This window comes from Pseudorca crassidens, chromosome 14 (assembly GCF_039906515.1).
Source record: "Pseudorca crassidens isolate mPseCra1 chromosome 14, mPseCra1.hap1, whole genome shotgun sequence".
NCBI lineage: Eukaryota > Metazoa > Chordata > Mammalia > Artiodactyla > Delphinidae > Pseudorca > Pseudorca crassidens.
Window position 1 is genome coordinate 11,909,783 of NC_090309.1, and position 15,528 is coordinate 11,925,310.

At 38.9% G+C, this 15,528-nt stretch overlaps 1 protein-coding gene across 2 annotated transcripts in view; it reads left to right on the plus strand.

Annotated features, from left to right (window-relative positions):
• The window catches only part of TMEM87B (transmembrane protein 87B), a 51,772-nt gene extending 36,681 nt beyond the window's left edge, over positions 1-15,091 (plus strand). For both annotated transcript variants that reach the window (XM_067704382.1, XM_067704381.1), the window contains 4 exons: positions 2,283-2,356; positions 4,706-4,758; positions 9,966-9,996; positions 11,135-15,091. In XM_067704382.1, coding sequence (XP_067560483.1) covers positions 2,283-2,356; positions 4,706-4,758; positions 9,966-9,996; positions 11,135-11,194 — 218 coding nt within the window. In that variant the 3' untranslated portion in view covers positions 11,195-15,091. The remainder of the gene's footprint in view (positions 1-2,282; positions 2,357-4,705; positions 4,759-9,965; positions 9,997-11,134) is intronic.
• Positions 15,092-15,528: the final 437 nt, after the last annotated feature.

Here is a 15,528-nt window from a genome sequence, read left to right on the forward strand (position 1 = left end):
AAAATCACCTAGACTCCTGCCGTGAATATCACCTATAATTAATTCAAGAGAGATCACAGACCTAGATGTAAAAGATTAAACGATAACTCTTCTAGCAGAAAACAGGAAGATATCTTCATGACCTTGGGTTAGGCAGTTTCTTAGGACACAAAAAGCAGTTACCGTAAAATAAAAAGGTTGGTAAATTAGCCATCACCAAAGTTAAAAACTTACGTTCATCAAGAGAAACAAGAAAGTGAAAAGGCCAGCCCTAGACTGGGATGAAACCTTCTCAATACATATATCTGACAAAGAACTTGTATCCAGAATATAAGAATTCCTACAGATCAATAAAAGATAACTCAATTTGTTAAAAAAAAAAATGGAATACTTAAATAGACACTTCACCAAAGAAGACAAAGGAAAGGCCAGTACGCACATGAAAAGGTGCTCGATAATACTGGTCGTCAGGGAAACGCAAATTAAAACCAGAGTGAAATGCTACCATGTATCCACTAGCATGGTTAAAATTTAAAAGACTGGCAGCATGAAACGCGGAAGAGGATGTAGAACAGCTGGATCGCTCATACATTATGGAAGAAGTCATAAGAAGTTTTAAGAAAGCAGTTTGACAGTATCTCAAAAAGTTAAACATACACCTACCATATAGCCCAGCCATTCCACTCCAAAATATTTATCCAAAAATGAAAATGAAAGCAGATGTCCACAGAAAGACACTGTGTGCACTTTCATAGCAGCCTGATCCTTCATGGTCCCAAACTGAAATAGCCCAAATGTCTGTCAACAGATGAATGGATAAAATAATAGTGGTATACTTATACAATGGAATACTGTTTGGGAAGCAAAAGTAATCACCACTATACAACATGAATAAATCTCAAAACCTTTATGTTGAGTGAAAGTAGTCAAAGCCAATGAATATTGAGTCCTTACGGTTTTATATAAGGAGTTCTAGAGCAGGCAGGAGTAAACTGTGGTGATTATGTAAATCAAAGCAATAGTTGCTTCCGGTGGGGTTGGGATTGACCAGAAAGGAATTTAAAGAGCCCCCTGTGGGGACTTCCCTGGTGGCACAGTGGTTAAGACTCTGCACTCCCAATGCAGGGGGACTGAGTTCCATCCCTGGTCAGGGAACTAGATCCCACATGCATGCCGCAACTAAGAGTTTGTATACCACAACTAAGACCTAAAGAAAGAAAGAAAGAAAATATTAAATGAAAAAAAAGAATCCTCTGTGATGATAAAAATGTTAAATGTCTTGATTGGGATGGTAGTTACACAAGAGTTGATAAAAATCTCTTCAGACTGTACACTTAAAAGTTTGTATTTTATTTTGTATATTATACTTCAGTTAAAAAAAATCAGTGTATTACACCTTTAAGAGAAGGATCTCAAATGTTGAGATTTCAGACGCCCCATGGAAACATTTTCAGATTGAGGAACCTCATTTTCACTCATTATATCCCCTTATGCACTTGATCTCATCATATTGTACCAACTGTCCTACTTTATGGAGAAGCACTTTTTGCAAATTATTGTAGTAACAAAAGTGAATACTTATTGGACATAGACATTATGTTTCAGGTACCTTATATACTCTAATTTGTTTAACGCTCATCAGAATTCTCTGAGGTAGACATTATTATTATTCCATTTTACAGGCAGGGACGTTGAGTCACAGAAAGTTGATTGCTTAGCCTGAGGTTACATAGATAGAGCCAGAATTCCAAGTGAAGCCATCTAGTTTCAGGACTCATGCTCTTAATCTCTCCTCTGCTAAACCTGCTGGCGTAAAGAAGAGCCTTGGTCAAATACAAGGAAAATCTTTTTCTTCCCTATTTTATTTATACCATAAACACAAAAATGTATACATTAGAGAAGTGTATAAAATTTATACATTTATACATTAGAGAAGTGAAAGCATGGCCAAAGGTGTGTTTTATTCTTAAATATATCGTAAATCCTGTAGATTTTTAAATCCATGAACTTTAAAATGTACTGAAACTACCTAATGTGTGCATGTATGTATGTTTGCTTGTTTATTTAAACTCCTCTAAAACTGGAATTCAGGCTAGCAACTTGAGAACCTGGTTGTTTTTGTGAACAGTTATGACGTTTTTAACTTTTTCTGTCCCTCCTACATTCCCAAATGGTATATTAAAGCCAGCACCCAGCCCAAAGCTTCCACTATTAACTCTCTTTATAGGGTTATTAAATGTGAAGCTACAAAGGAAAATATTATTTTATAATTTTATGAATTTCTATAATGTTTCTCATTACAGCTGAAGGAATAAAATTAAGAGTCTCAAAAATGGTTTCCAATGGAACAGCTAAACCTGCTACTTCTGATAATTTTGTGAGTATAGTATATATTTAATAGCATCTCAGTCTTTAATACTTTAGAACTCTATAAGAGTGTCACATTCATTGACCTTCAGGAGAACACTTTTTACTAGTTTTTTTTGTATGAAAATAAATGTTACTAAGTAGTGATACTAGTTAAGTCTGACAACTGTACTGCTGTAAACCCTCACTTTTCATGTGCTGTCATTGGACCAGCGGCACAAACCTCACCTGGGAACTTGTTAGAAACACAGAATTTCAGGCCTACACCAGATGTACCTAATCTAAATCTGCTTTTTAACAGAATTCCGTAGGTGATTCACATGCACATTAAAGATTGAGAAGCTTTGTATAGTGAAAGTTTGTGGTAATTTTTCAGCACTTTTGTGTGATTTTTGAAGCTGTTTTAGATAACATTTGTTGCCTGTTGGAAAGGGACTTTTAAACCATGTAAACTTGAATAAAACGTTAAAATATTGGGTAGAGATGAGTTTTTAAATATTTTATGCATATTATTTATGCATAAAAGTGGTAATTATGAGAGTAATTAAACAAAATGGAAATGCCTATCATACAGTTTTATATTTGGCTTTCTTACAGTTACATATGTTGTGGTTAATAAGGTGTAAAAATTTATGTACGCACCTAAGTTCTGACAGGATGGATGGTGTATGAAACAGTTTCATTTGTTGGATTTGGTAAATTCTCTAATCCTTATTTTTGGTAACTAATAATTCTTTAAAATGTGTTCTTTGAGTAGTTTTATGGTAATTTAACTAAACTTTAAAAAGTTCCACAGTTTTAATTATCTGGTGTTAGAACTATTCAAGTTTCAGCTTGCTAAGAGATTTTCCTCTTATTTTAGGGATATGTTTCAGTTTATTTTAAAGCTCAGTATTTGTACATATAGCAAGGGAAAATGTTTTCATTTCTCTAAACTGTGTAGTCAGCTCTTATTTTTTGGGTTTTTTTTTGGGTTTTTTTGTTTTTTGCGGTACGCAGGCCTCTCACTGTTGTGGCCTCTCCCGTTGCGGAGCACAGGCTCCGGACGCGCAGGCTCAGCGGCCATGGCTCACCGGCCTAGCCACTCCGCGGCATGTGGGATCTTCCCGGACCGGGGCACGAACCCGTGTCCCCTGCATCGGCAGGCAGACTCTCAACCACTGTGCCACCGGGAAGCCCAGCTCTTATTTTTTTTAGATAATTATTTTATTTTATTTTTTAATTAATTTAATTATTTTGGGCTGCGTTGGGTCTTCGTTGCTGCGCGCGGGCTTTCTCTAGTTGTGGTGAGCGGGGGCTACTCTTCATTGTGGTGCACGGGCTTCTCATTGCAGTGACTTCTCTTGTTGCAGAGCATGGACTCTAGGCATGTGGGCTTCAGTAGTTGTGGCACGTGGGCTCAGTAGTTGTGGCTCATGGGCCCTAGAGCACAGGCTCTGTAGTTGTGGCTCACGGGCTTAGTTGATCTGCGGCATGTGGGATCTTCCCAGACCAGGGCTCGAACCCGTGTCCCCTGCATTGGCAGGCGGGCTGTCAACCACTGTGCCACCAGGGAAGTCCCGTGTAGTCAGCTCTTGATCAGAACTCGGGGACCTTGTCTCTCCTTGATTGACTCATTTCTACCCAAGATTCACTCAGAGAATTGGGGTGCCTATTAGTACTGGCTCAGTTGCTTTCTCTCTCTCTGTAAGTAAGCAAGATATAATTAATGCTAGAACCAGAGGATTCCATGTAGCCATTTTGATTTATTTTACATTATAAACCAAAATATTCAACATACCTTTTATTTTTCTTACTCCCAGTGAGATAACTGTAAGCAAGTTTCTGTTGAAAAAAAAATTTAGATACCCCAATTGACCTGCTTTTCTTTTCTCCTACAGAAACATGAGCACTAAACACAAGTGACTGAAATAAATAGGCTTTTGTAAGGTTAGAATATCTGTACCATCACCTTTTTCTGCTGAAAAATTATAAACTCATAAAGTGAACAGATTAGGAGGCATACTGAATGCTGGAAGCAAGAAATTAATACAAGTCAATATTCATGCTGTTTTCTATCTTATAAGTCAACTCTTCGTATTTTTACTGTGGTGTTTCAAGACAAAAAAATAACACCTGTGCATCTAACCAAAACCAGAGAAGTACAAAAATCCAAAATCCAAGTGTTCGTTTGACTGTTTAAGAAAATACTGGCATAATTTTCGTGTGGCATAAGTGTCAACTTCTTAGGCTATGTAGAAATTAAAAGAATGCCATGCATTTGAATTTAAATGCTTAAATTATATATACATTCTATTTAAAAATTCTGCTTTCAGGCATTATTAAGCAAAAGCTAATATGTAAATATTTATTTCTGCAGGATGAAGATTTGAAGTGGGTGGAGGAAAACATTCCCTCTTCATTCACAGATGTGTAAATATCCTCTGCTAAAGTTTGAATCTAAAATTTAGGCTGTAGTATAAAGGGATAATTTTCATGCTTCGTTATGTGCTTTTCAAAACTCTCAACGCTGTATGTTTTTATAGGCCCCTATCGCTAGTATATGACTGATTAACTTCGTATCGAAATGCAGAGAAAACACAGCCCTGCCTTGGTCTGTCTTTCTCCTTCCTTTTTCACTGTACAACAACTCTATTAATACTCCTGCCCTATAACCAACTCCAACATTTTCTTATATAAGTTTATCAGGATCAGAATCATTTTGTTTTAACTTTATAATATGGAAGAATTCAAACTTTTTTTTTTTTTAAACACATGTAACCACGATACCATGTACGGTGGGGAAGCTTTTGGAGGAAAAACATGAGCATAGGAAAACTAGAGTGCAGAGGAAGCTTGGAACTTGGAGCTATTCAGGTTCTTCTTTATCAGTGTCCTTTATGACACACAAATTCCAGATAGCTGTTTCCACAGTAGACAACAGGATAGCCAAATACGATGTTTTCACATGTTGTTTGTTCCTTTCTCTGCCCCCATCTACTTCCTTTTTAGATAGTTTCTGTCTAGTATGATGTCACATTTGCCTGAAGAATTTCTTTTATGTTTCTGGTCATGCAAGTATGTTGGTAATAAGTCTGTCAGGTTTTATTTGTCTGAAAAAGGCTTTGTTTTGGCTGTTTGGGAAGCTGTTTTTGCGGGTTATAGAATTCCTAGTTGACTGTTTTTTCTTTCAGCACTTCAAAGATTGTCACTTGAATGTTCTCCAGCTGTCATAGTTTTAGAAAGAAGTCTGCTGTACTTCTTCTCTGTTCCTTCATATGTTACCTGGGTTTTGTTCTGTTTTGTTTTTGGCTGCCTTCAGGACTGTCTCCTTCTCTTGGGTTTTTCTTTTCTCTTGGGTATATACCTAGAAGTAGAATTGCTAGATCGTACGGTAACTGTATGTTGAACATCTTGAGGAAGTGCCAAGCAGTTTTCCCAGAGCCGAACCATTTTATAATCCTATCAGTAATGTATGAGGGTTCCGATTTCTCCACATCCTTGTCAGCACTTGTAATTGTTCACCTTTTTGATTTTAGATCTCTTAGTGGCTGTGAAGTGGTATCTCATTGTGCTTTTGAGTAACTGAAATTTGAACTATCTTGTTGAGGGACTGGTGTTGTTTAATTAAACTGTGGTAACTGAAATTCACACATATCAGATTCATATGAGGTAAGAACTGCCTTTACGTTATGAAACTAATAGTACACTATTATACTTTTTTTCTTTTAATAGTCATAAAAGGAAAATAGGTGTATAAATATCCTTCACATGCCTTTATGATTTCTTTTTTCCTTCCTGTATATCTGAGTTATCACCTTCTCCTGTAGGTCTTTCTTTAGTGTTTCTTACAGTATGGGTCTGCTAGAAACTAATTCTTTCAATATTATTTATGTGAAGTGTATTTGTTTGCCCTCCTGTTCAAAGGATGGTTTTGCTGGATATAAAAATCTTGATTGACTTTTGTTTGAGCTCTTCCAACACATCCCTCCAATATCTTCTGGTTTCTATTGTTTTGAAGAGAAGTCAGTTTTTAGTTGTATTGTCCTCATGTGTGTACTGTGTCATTTTTTTGCCACTTTTCAGATTTTTTTCTTTACGTTTGGCTTTCCACAGTGTGTGTATGATGTGCCTAGGTGTGGTTTCCTTTTTGAGTATTGTTGGAATTTGTTGAGCTACTTGGATTCATATCCCCACTCCCTTTGGTCATTTTCCAGTGCCTTTAACTACTTATTTTTAATATTTTTGTCCAGGTTTTATAAATGTTTCTGTGGGAGGAATCATCTGATTTCTTTCCACCTTTACCTGCTGTCTTCCTTTTTTTTTTTACTAGTTTCTCTGTAATCCTTTTTACTTCTTTCTTTATATCATTTTCGTTTTCTTAGTAGTTTTCTTGCCACATATTAAATTTTTATTTAAATTTGTTCTGCCTTGGGTGCCTTGTAATTTTTTTCTTCATTGCTGGGATGATTTTGTCTTTTTTTTTTCCCAGAGTTTAATGGACTCTTTGAATTTCTTCCTCTTTTGTTTTTATCCATTTTTGCTCTTGGTTTTAAAATTTCTTATTATAGTTTTTAATATCACCAAATATTCTTTTTAACTTATTTCATCTAATTTGGAGTGTTGTGTTATAGCTGTAGCTTTCTTCTACCGTAAAACACTTTGATTTTCATTTTCCTTCTTTTTTTCTTCCTGCACCATTATATGGAATTGGTTTTGTTTGTTTTTCCTATTCCTAGGCATTTGGTAGTGAGAGTTCCTAGTCTGAGTGCTTTCTTCCATCAGTTGCATAAATTATAGTTTTATTTATGGAAAATGTTGATGGGATGGAGGTATGGAGAGAGGGAGGTTGGTGGTGTCTTATTTTTCTTTTATTTCTACAAGATCTTTAATCTTCCCCTTCTACTTCCTTCTTTTTACTCATGGTGCTGCCATAGCTCTGAGGGTACCACTCCTCCATGTATCTGATTCTCCCCTGAAAACCATAATTGTTCAAGACTGCTACTTTTGGTTCCACTCAATTTAAGCCCCTTCCCTGTAGCAGATACTGTGAACTACCAAGTCACTGGCCTTCAGTCAGTATTTTGGAACTTAGTGTTGATTTTTCTTGAAGAGGTTTGTCTATACTTTGTCTAAATTCTCCTTCCCCTCTACTTTTCACAGAGTCTCTCAAACCTCTCTTTCCCCACTCTCAGTACCCATGAGCTTGCAGTGACAGCAGGGACTTTGTTGGTATTGGCATTTATTTCTCTGTTTACATATAATTTCAGGTTTGCTGTGTTCTGGTTATGCGGAAGACTGTGAGTTGTGTGTGGTTTTGTTTGCAATCCTTAGGGACTTCATGGAATTTTGAGCAAGGGTGTGTGGAGAGATTCAGATTAGGTGGCAACCGTTATCTTCCAGATTTGGAAATTCACTACTGAGTACTTTAGAAGGAAATCACCTAAGTAGAGTAACCTCATACTATGCCACCACTTCTTGGTGGAAAGCAATAAGGCTCCTGGGCAGTTCTCCTTATGTCTTAGAGACTCATTAGTCTCTACAATTTCTTTCTGTAAGTAGAATGTCTGCCTGATTACAAAAATTCCTCTGGAATATAAAAGAGCAAAATGTCTTCTTTTATGTTCTCATGAACCGTTTATGTGAAATGCGTAGAATTGTACAATCCAAGATAGCTTCCAGCATTTTAGGTTCTTAGGAACCTGTGTGTCCATTCTGAAAACTTTAAACACAAGAAGTTTAGCACAACGCTACCCAAAATTCATGTGCAATTTACGTGGCAAGTTTAGAAACCGGACTTCATGTACAGGTAAACACTTCTTTATACATCAATAGAAGTGGACCAAAACTTTTGCAAGTCATAGGACAATTTAAACAGATCATGAATAACCATATGATCTAATGTGTTATGTGACATTCGTATGGTATTCATTATGGCTTTTCTGTGTCTCTGATAAACCAAAAAGACCAGCTTAGCATAGTTCTCCTTCCTCTTCAATGCGCTGAGTCCATCTTAATAAGTTTTAAATAGTCATTTACCTCACAAAAGGAACCATTTTGGAGATTGCAGTGTTTATCTCTAAACGAGGTGCTAAGCACTCAATGGGCTGTCTTCTGGGCTCCCAAGGTTCTGGATCATCTTTCCCTAAAGCAGTCTGGATTTCCCTTAATATTATTCCAAGCCATATAAGTTGGCTCCTTCCTCACATCTGGTGAGGCCCCGACTTCTCTTTCTTCTGTCTCCACCATGGGTTGCACTCTTAGTAGCATCCTCTGGACTGTGCGTTGATGTGACTTTCATGTTGTGACCTTGGCATGCAGACCCTTTGGGCTCTCCCTCTCAGTGCTCCATTGCACATCGAAGCTCTACATTTGTCTTTTTATCCATATAATCTTTCCCGAGCAAAGGTTCTGTTGCATAACTTTTTCTCTCTTCAGTATCCTTCACTGGTTTATGTCCAGTCAATGGTAACAATGACATAGGATTAAACAAATACTTGATACCATAAATACCACCTTTCATAATATGTTTACTCATCCATCTTTTTAAAAATAGGTATATCTTTTAATTAAATTTGTGTTTATTTAAGATGTACAACATGATAATTTGATATATATGTACGTAGTGAAATGATGACTACAGTCAAGCCTATTCATCCCTCTTAAGTTCTCACAAAAGTACATGACATGTGGGTTTTCAAATTAGATAGCACATCACTAGTCAAGGTATTTGTCCAACTATTCAAAGTAAAAAATAACCAGGGGCTTAAAAAACAAAGATATAATTGGATGCCCACTGTGTTTGGAATTATTCATTCATCATGGTTTAGTCCTTGATGTTCTTCCAACATACTAGCCTCTAGAATTGCTGATTTTTGTTGTTGTTTCCATTTTGAAGTTATAATTATTTTCATATGTCAGCTAATTTTTTAACTGAAAGTTTTGAAGTATAGCACCCATTCTGGAAAGTGCACAAATTCTAAATAAGTATATAGCTCAGTAAATTTTTAATATAAGCATACTCATGTAACCTGCACCCAGATACCCAGATCAAAAACTGGAACATGGGCTTCCCTGGTGGTGCAGTGGTTGAGAGTCCGCCTGCCGATGCAGGGGACACGGGTTCGTGCCCCGGTCTGGGAGGATCCCACATGCCGCGGAGCGGCTGGGTCCATGAGCCGTGGCCGCTGAGCCTGCGCGTCCAGAGCCTGTGCTCCGCAACGGGAGAGGCCACGACAGTGAGAGGCCCGCATACGGCAAAAAAAAAAAAAAAACTGGAACATCACTAATACCCTAAAAACCATCTTCTTGTTTTCCTCCCAAATCATGACCCCAAAGCTACTGCTGTGCTGATGTCTGTAACTGTAGATGACTTGTGTCAGTTTTTAAAATTTGATCCCTCAATAGTTTATACCTCTTTGGGGGGCTGTATAGTATTCCAGTTTACCTATTTGGGGCCTGTTAAGAACAACACTGCTATGAATATTCTTCTCCGTGTCTGTTGGCAGCACTAGGTATTCACTTCTGTTGACTTGTCTTCCAGTAGTGAGACTTGGTGGATCACAGGATATGCTATATTCAGCTTTGTAGATACACTGCCTTTGAATAATATTGTCAACTTTTTTTTTCTTTTATTTCAGAGTTCTTCCAGTATTAGTGGATTCAGATGAGGTAAAATATATTTTTGCTTATGTCTTGGAGCTGTTATTTCACAAGGTAGAAATGTATTTCAAAAGAAGCTCTGAAAGTTACTTTTGAAAATGATTACAAATTGAGCGGATTGAAAGACTGCGTTGAGTTGTGGGTAAAGTTTTAAGGAACTGGATCCTCATTTAAAACAGGAGCAAGATAAATACTTATTGGTGTGAAAGGAGGGAAGAATCCTCCTATGAGGTTTTGCGTCTATGATTTTCTAACATCTTAAGATGTAAGAGTTTAGAAGACTTCAAGGTGGCGGTTTGTCTAAATCAATCTCTTATGTTTGTAGATATTTTCCTGGGGTATTAAATAAAGTTTCTAACTGAGTTACATTTACTAGGTAGGAAATGTGAATAGATGATGTGGATTTAGGAAGGTTTTTGGGGGGCAAAAATTAGTTATAGATCATCTGGACACTGCAGGGTGGCCCAGGACAGGAAGACGTCTGAAGTGCAAGGATTAAAGGATGGACGTGGGGACCACTAGTTTATCCAGAGGAAGAGGAGCGGGAAGTGAGTGGTAGCTAAGGAGTAATTTACGTGGTGGCTGTAGAATATGAGAGAAGCTACAGCTCTGTTCATTGAAAGGTCAGGGAGAAGACTGGCATCAGCGCGGGGATTTGGCCAGAGTGGGATGGGAAGTTTTGAGGAGGCTGTCGTGTATACGCACCTTGCTACAAAACCATTGAACTCCAGGATTTGTAACTCTATGGAAAGATATACCCTGGAATTACTTTTAAAAGGGCATTTGTAGTATTCATTTGATAAATAATTGATTTGTAATTTCAAAAATACCTAAAGTAGTAGAGTCAGGCAAATCCCTAGATGAGCTCTATGCCTAAGAAATCCATTTTAGCTCTGTCCCTGCCTCACACTGGTGATTCTGAATTAGAAATGTTACAGTTTTCTGAGCTTAACAGATAATGGATTGCACTCCATTACTGGAAGTCTGGATTATATGGTTTTCATTTTCCATATCTAATATTTCTGTGTGTATCGTGGCATGTACCCCACAAAATCCTGACTACTTCGTAGAGACGCTATAGAGAATTCTGTTAGGACCTGGAAGGAGCATCAACATTTTGATGAATAACTTCCCTTTTTTTTTTAAGGAAATTATGACCAGATCTGAAATGGCAGAAAAAATGTTCTCTTCAGAAAAAATAATGTGATTGGAACCCACATAAATGAAGCTTACATAACAGTGAAGGACTTCCTCAAGACTAAAAGAGAACTCTGTTTTGATACAGTACAATAAGTTTTTATTGCATGATCTTGGCAATCTATGTACTAAAACTAAGAATTCAGTTGGTGGGAGGGTTCTGCAACCCTTATTAAGCTGACTCTTGAATGCCAGTTTAATGTCCATTAAATTGCCTAGACTTGGCAATGACCTGAGAGAAGTATTATAATAAAGATAGGTGCCCAAATGCCCTTAGCTGATGGGTGGCAGGCGTGTGGGTTTGGGTTCTCTTTTTTTTTTCCTGGGAAATATGACAATTTAAAACACCTTTTTTTTTTTTTTTTTTTGCGGTACGCGGGCCTCTCACCGCTGTGGCCTCTCCCGTTGCGGAGCACAGGCTCCGGACGCGCAGGCTCAGCGGCCATGGCTCACGGGCTCAGCTGCTCCGCGGCATGTGGGATCTTCCCGGACCGGGGCACGAACCCGTGTCCCCTGCATCGGCAAGTGGACTCTCAACCGCTGCGCCACCAGGAAAGCCCTAAGACAACTTTTTTACATCAACACTCCTACTGTTCTTCCACTGACCTTTGTTTGATTCAGGTGATGCGATTCTTCTGAGGTGTGGTGAAGCAGTGTCTCCACCTCTTGGGTTTATAGTTACTAGATGCAATAATAATTCTCTTTGATTTTCATGCTGAAGCAATTTGATAAGAAGTAGAACTTGGTTAACGTTGGAACATAAGGATGTTTATATGGTTAGGTTTGCTCTGTGTGTGTGTGTGTGTATGCACATCTGCACAAAGCCCTTGTGTGTAATTATCACCACACACATCAAATCATAGCATTGGTCTTTTCTGTCTGAGCTCAGGGGAGCACAGTACATGGAGAGAGGTTACTTCCAAAGATCTGCTCTGCCGCTGTCCCCTCCCTCAGGCCAGATATCTGTGTGCTGCTGCTGAATGCCTGGGGCAGGTGGGGTCCCCTGGCCACAGGGCTCCACCAGAGCACTTCCTCCCTGGCGAGCTGGGAGGCTCATACCAGTGAACCTTGAGGAAACTAGAACCTTCTATGTAATCCTAGCATATTTGGTTTCATAAAAAACTATATATTTAACTGCATAGTACATCACTATTAATCTTGTAACTAATTTTTTAACCTTAAACCATGTTTTATACATTATTTTGTTACATTATATATGTAATGTGTAATTTGAAATTTAAAAAAAAATTTTTTTTAATGCAGAACGTTCTAAACTTGAAAAGCCGTTGAATATAGTATGATGAAAATGGTGAATGTTTTGCTGCTCTCCTGACCAAAGATACAGCCTAGTGAACATTTAGAATAGGAATTAAAGTTAGAATCCTATATGTCTTTCTTTGAAGGAGTTCTAACCTTGTGAGTTGAGGATGACTTCAGAGGTTTTTTTTGCGGTACACGGCCCCTCCCACCGCGGAGCACAGGCTCCGGACGCGCAGGCCCAATGGCCATGGCTCACGGCCCAGCCTCTCCGCGGCATGTGGGATCCTCCCGGACCGGGGTGCGAACCCGCATCCCCTGCATCAGCAGGCGGACTCCCAACCACTGCGCCGCCAGGGAAGCCACCAGAGTTTTTGATTAAGCATTAAATTCTTAACCAGTACAAGCACTTAAATCATAACCTTTCATTGATTTTTTTCATTGTGAAGCCACAAAACAAAATGATTTCTTTCAAAAGCCTGCGTTATGAATTGGCTTCTCATTTTCTCATTTCATAGGAGTTAGTAAAAAAGTTTTCTAGGGCTTCCCTGGTGACGCAGTCGTTGAGAGTCTGCCTGCTAATGCAGGTGACATGGGTTCGAGCCCTGGTCCAGGAGGATCCCACGTGCCGCGGAGCAACTAGGCCCGTGAGCCACAACTACTGAGCCTGCGCGTCTGGAGCCTGTGCTCCGCAACAAGAGAGGCCGCGATAGTGAGAGGCCTGCGCACCGCGATGAAGAGTGGCCCCCGCTTGCCACAACTAGAGAAAGCCCTCGCACAGAAACGAAGACGCAACACAGCAAAAATAAATAAATTAATTAATAAACTCCTACCCACAACATCTTCTTTAAAAAAAAAAAAAAACTTTCTAGTAGTAATGCCTCTTGAAAGATACTTTCAAATTTATTTGCAGTAGTAACTATTGACTGTGTTGTACTGAGAAAGGTTTGGGACATCCTTCCCAAGAAAAGAACATCTAACAGTGTGGGTTCCCTTCCTTATTTCCGTTTCTGCCACAATAATGGGCTCCCACCTACCATCTTTCCCAGCATTTACGTCCTTCTGGTTTTGGTGTATTTTACCCTCAGCCCAGTTGTTTCAGAGCTGACCAGTGCCTTCTTGTTCCTAACATTTGTGTCTAACGCCAGTCCCCAGATTTTGAAGCAGGTTGATCCCCAACTCATAGGGCTGTTGTTGAATTTTGAAATGTAGAATCCTGGGTTTCCAGCTGCAGATGTCGTGGAGTGCGAGTGGGGAGTTGATGGTAACTGTGTAGTAATAAGGGAAAATGCTTCTCACATAACCTTGATAGTGTTTATAAAAACACTTCTGTCTGCAGCTGGCAAGAAAAATGATGCTGCCGGTATGGCTCAGGTGCACAGCGAAATGCAGACTTTTCTCCAAATCACAGAAAGCAGTATTTTCTCCTGATAACCTCATCAGAAATGTTTTTCAAGGGGCGGCGTATACCGTGTCTGTCACCTTCAGTGGCAGTTGTGTTTGTTGGTGACTCGTGAGCTGAAGCGAGTGTTCCTACAGAGGGCCTTCTCGGCCCCCTCGTGTGCACAGGAGGGGCTCCCTGGGGCTGTAGCCGTAGTTCTGATGAAGGACCCCAGGGAGAAGTCACACTCAGAGCCACTGTACAGCTCGTCATCCCCGCTTCTGCACAAAGTTTCCAGAAACTGGGCATCAGGGTCTTTGAGGCTGTCACATCATTTTATTCTTAGGATGCCATCAGGATGGGTTTCCCTGTTAATGCAGGGATCTGAGAATAAGAGTCCAGTTTTATGTGTTCCTAGGCAAAATGCTTAAGTGTTTTTATTATGCAGTTCATGTTAGGTTTATGTGAAGTATGAAATCTGCTTAAAAGGGAATTTTCATGATTTGAGTTAGATTAGTATTAGTATCTGCTTTAGTGGAGCTTTAAGTTAGTTTATTTCAAAAAATAAGGAAAAATAGATGAATATGGGAATTTTTTAAGCCCAAGAGATGATGCTCCCATACTTTTTACTTTTCCTGTAAAGAAAATAATATTTAAAATCTTTCACATATCCTGTAGAGAGTACTGACTTTCCCCCTCTACGGCAGTATATTGTATTTGCACTACTGTAATGTGAAGACTGAAAGTATAAAAGATATACATGTACATGAAAGTATAAAACGATTTTTATATCCTTTTTTCAAAAGGGATTTGAGTCTATTGCACTAGGCCATACAGGACTGGTTTATGAGGCGTATTATGCTAGATTTATAAGTCCCTAGTTTTGGTACTTGTGTCTTTGTATGATCAACAGCATGTGATAAGCAATACAAAACACCATGCCTTATAAGAAAGAAGTTTAACATGTTGGTTAAAGTACTAAATTACATAGCGAATGTATATAAGTGACAAAACTAGATTTAAGGAAATGTACATTATAACACAGGAGCTCAATAAGAAACTTCTTTAGAACTAGGAAAACATGTATTTGGGAAGAAAGGGGCTTAAGAAGTTATATATTTTTATTTAAAAGGTTAAATTATTGTATTATTTGGAAGAAGCTGCTCTGAATGTAGGACAAAACTATTTCAAAGATTTTTGTTTGAAAAAACTGATGTATTTTTGTGCCTTAACATTTGTTCTGACAATAAAATGCTTTCTGAAATTTTGGATGATCATTCTTTTTTTTTTTATTTTTGGCAGTGTTGGGTTTTCATTGCTGCGCACAGGCTTTCTCTAGTTGCGGCGAGCGGGGGCTACTCTTTGTTGCGATGCACAGGCTTCTCATTGTGGTGGCTTCTCTCATTGCGGAGCACGGGCTCTAGGTGCGCGGGCTTCAGTAGTTGTAGCGCATGGGCTCAGTAGTTGTGGCTCGCGGGCTCTAGAGCACAGGCTCAGTAGTTGTGGCGTACGGGCTTAGTTGCTCCATGGCATGTGGGATCTTCCCGGACCGGGGCTCGAACCCGTGTCCCCTGCATTGGCAGGTGGATTCTTAACCACTGCGCCACCGGGGAAGTATCATCCATTCTTGATAGGATTTATGAGTGCTAAGATTACTTAAATCTACAGGAAATGTAGACTCCAATAGATGGCAGGACATAAACAAA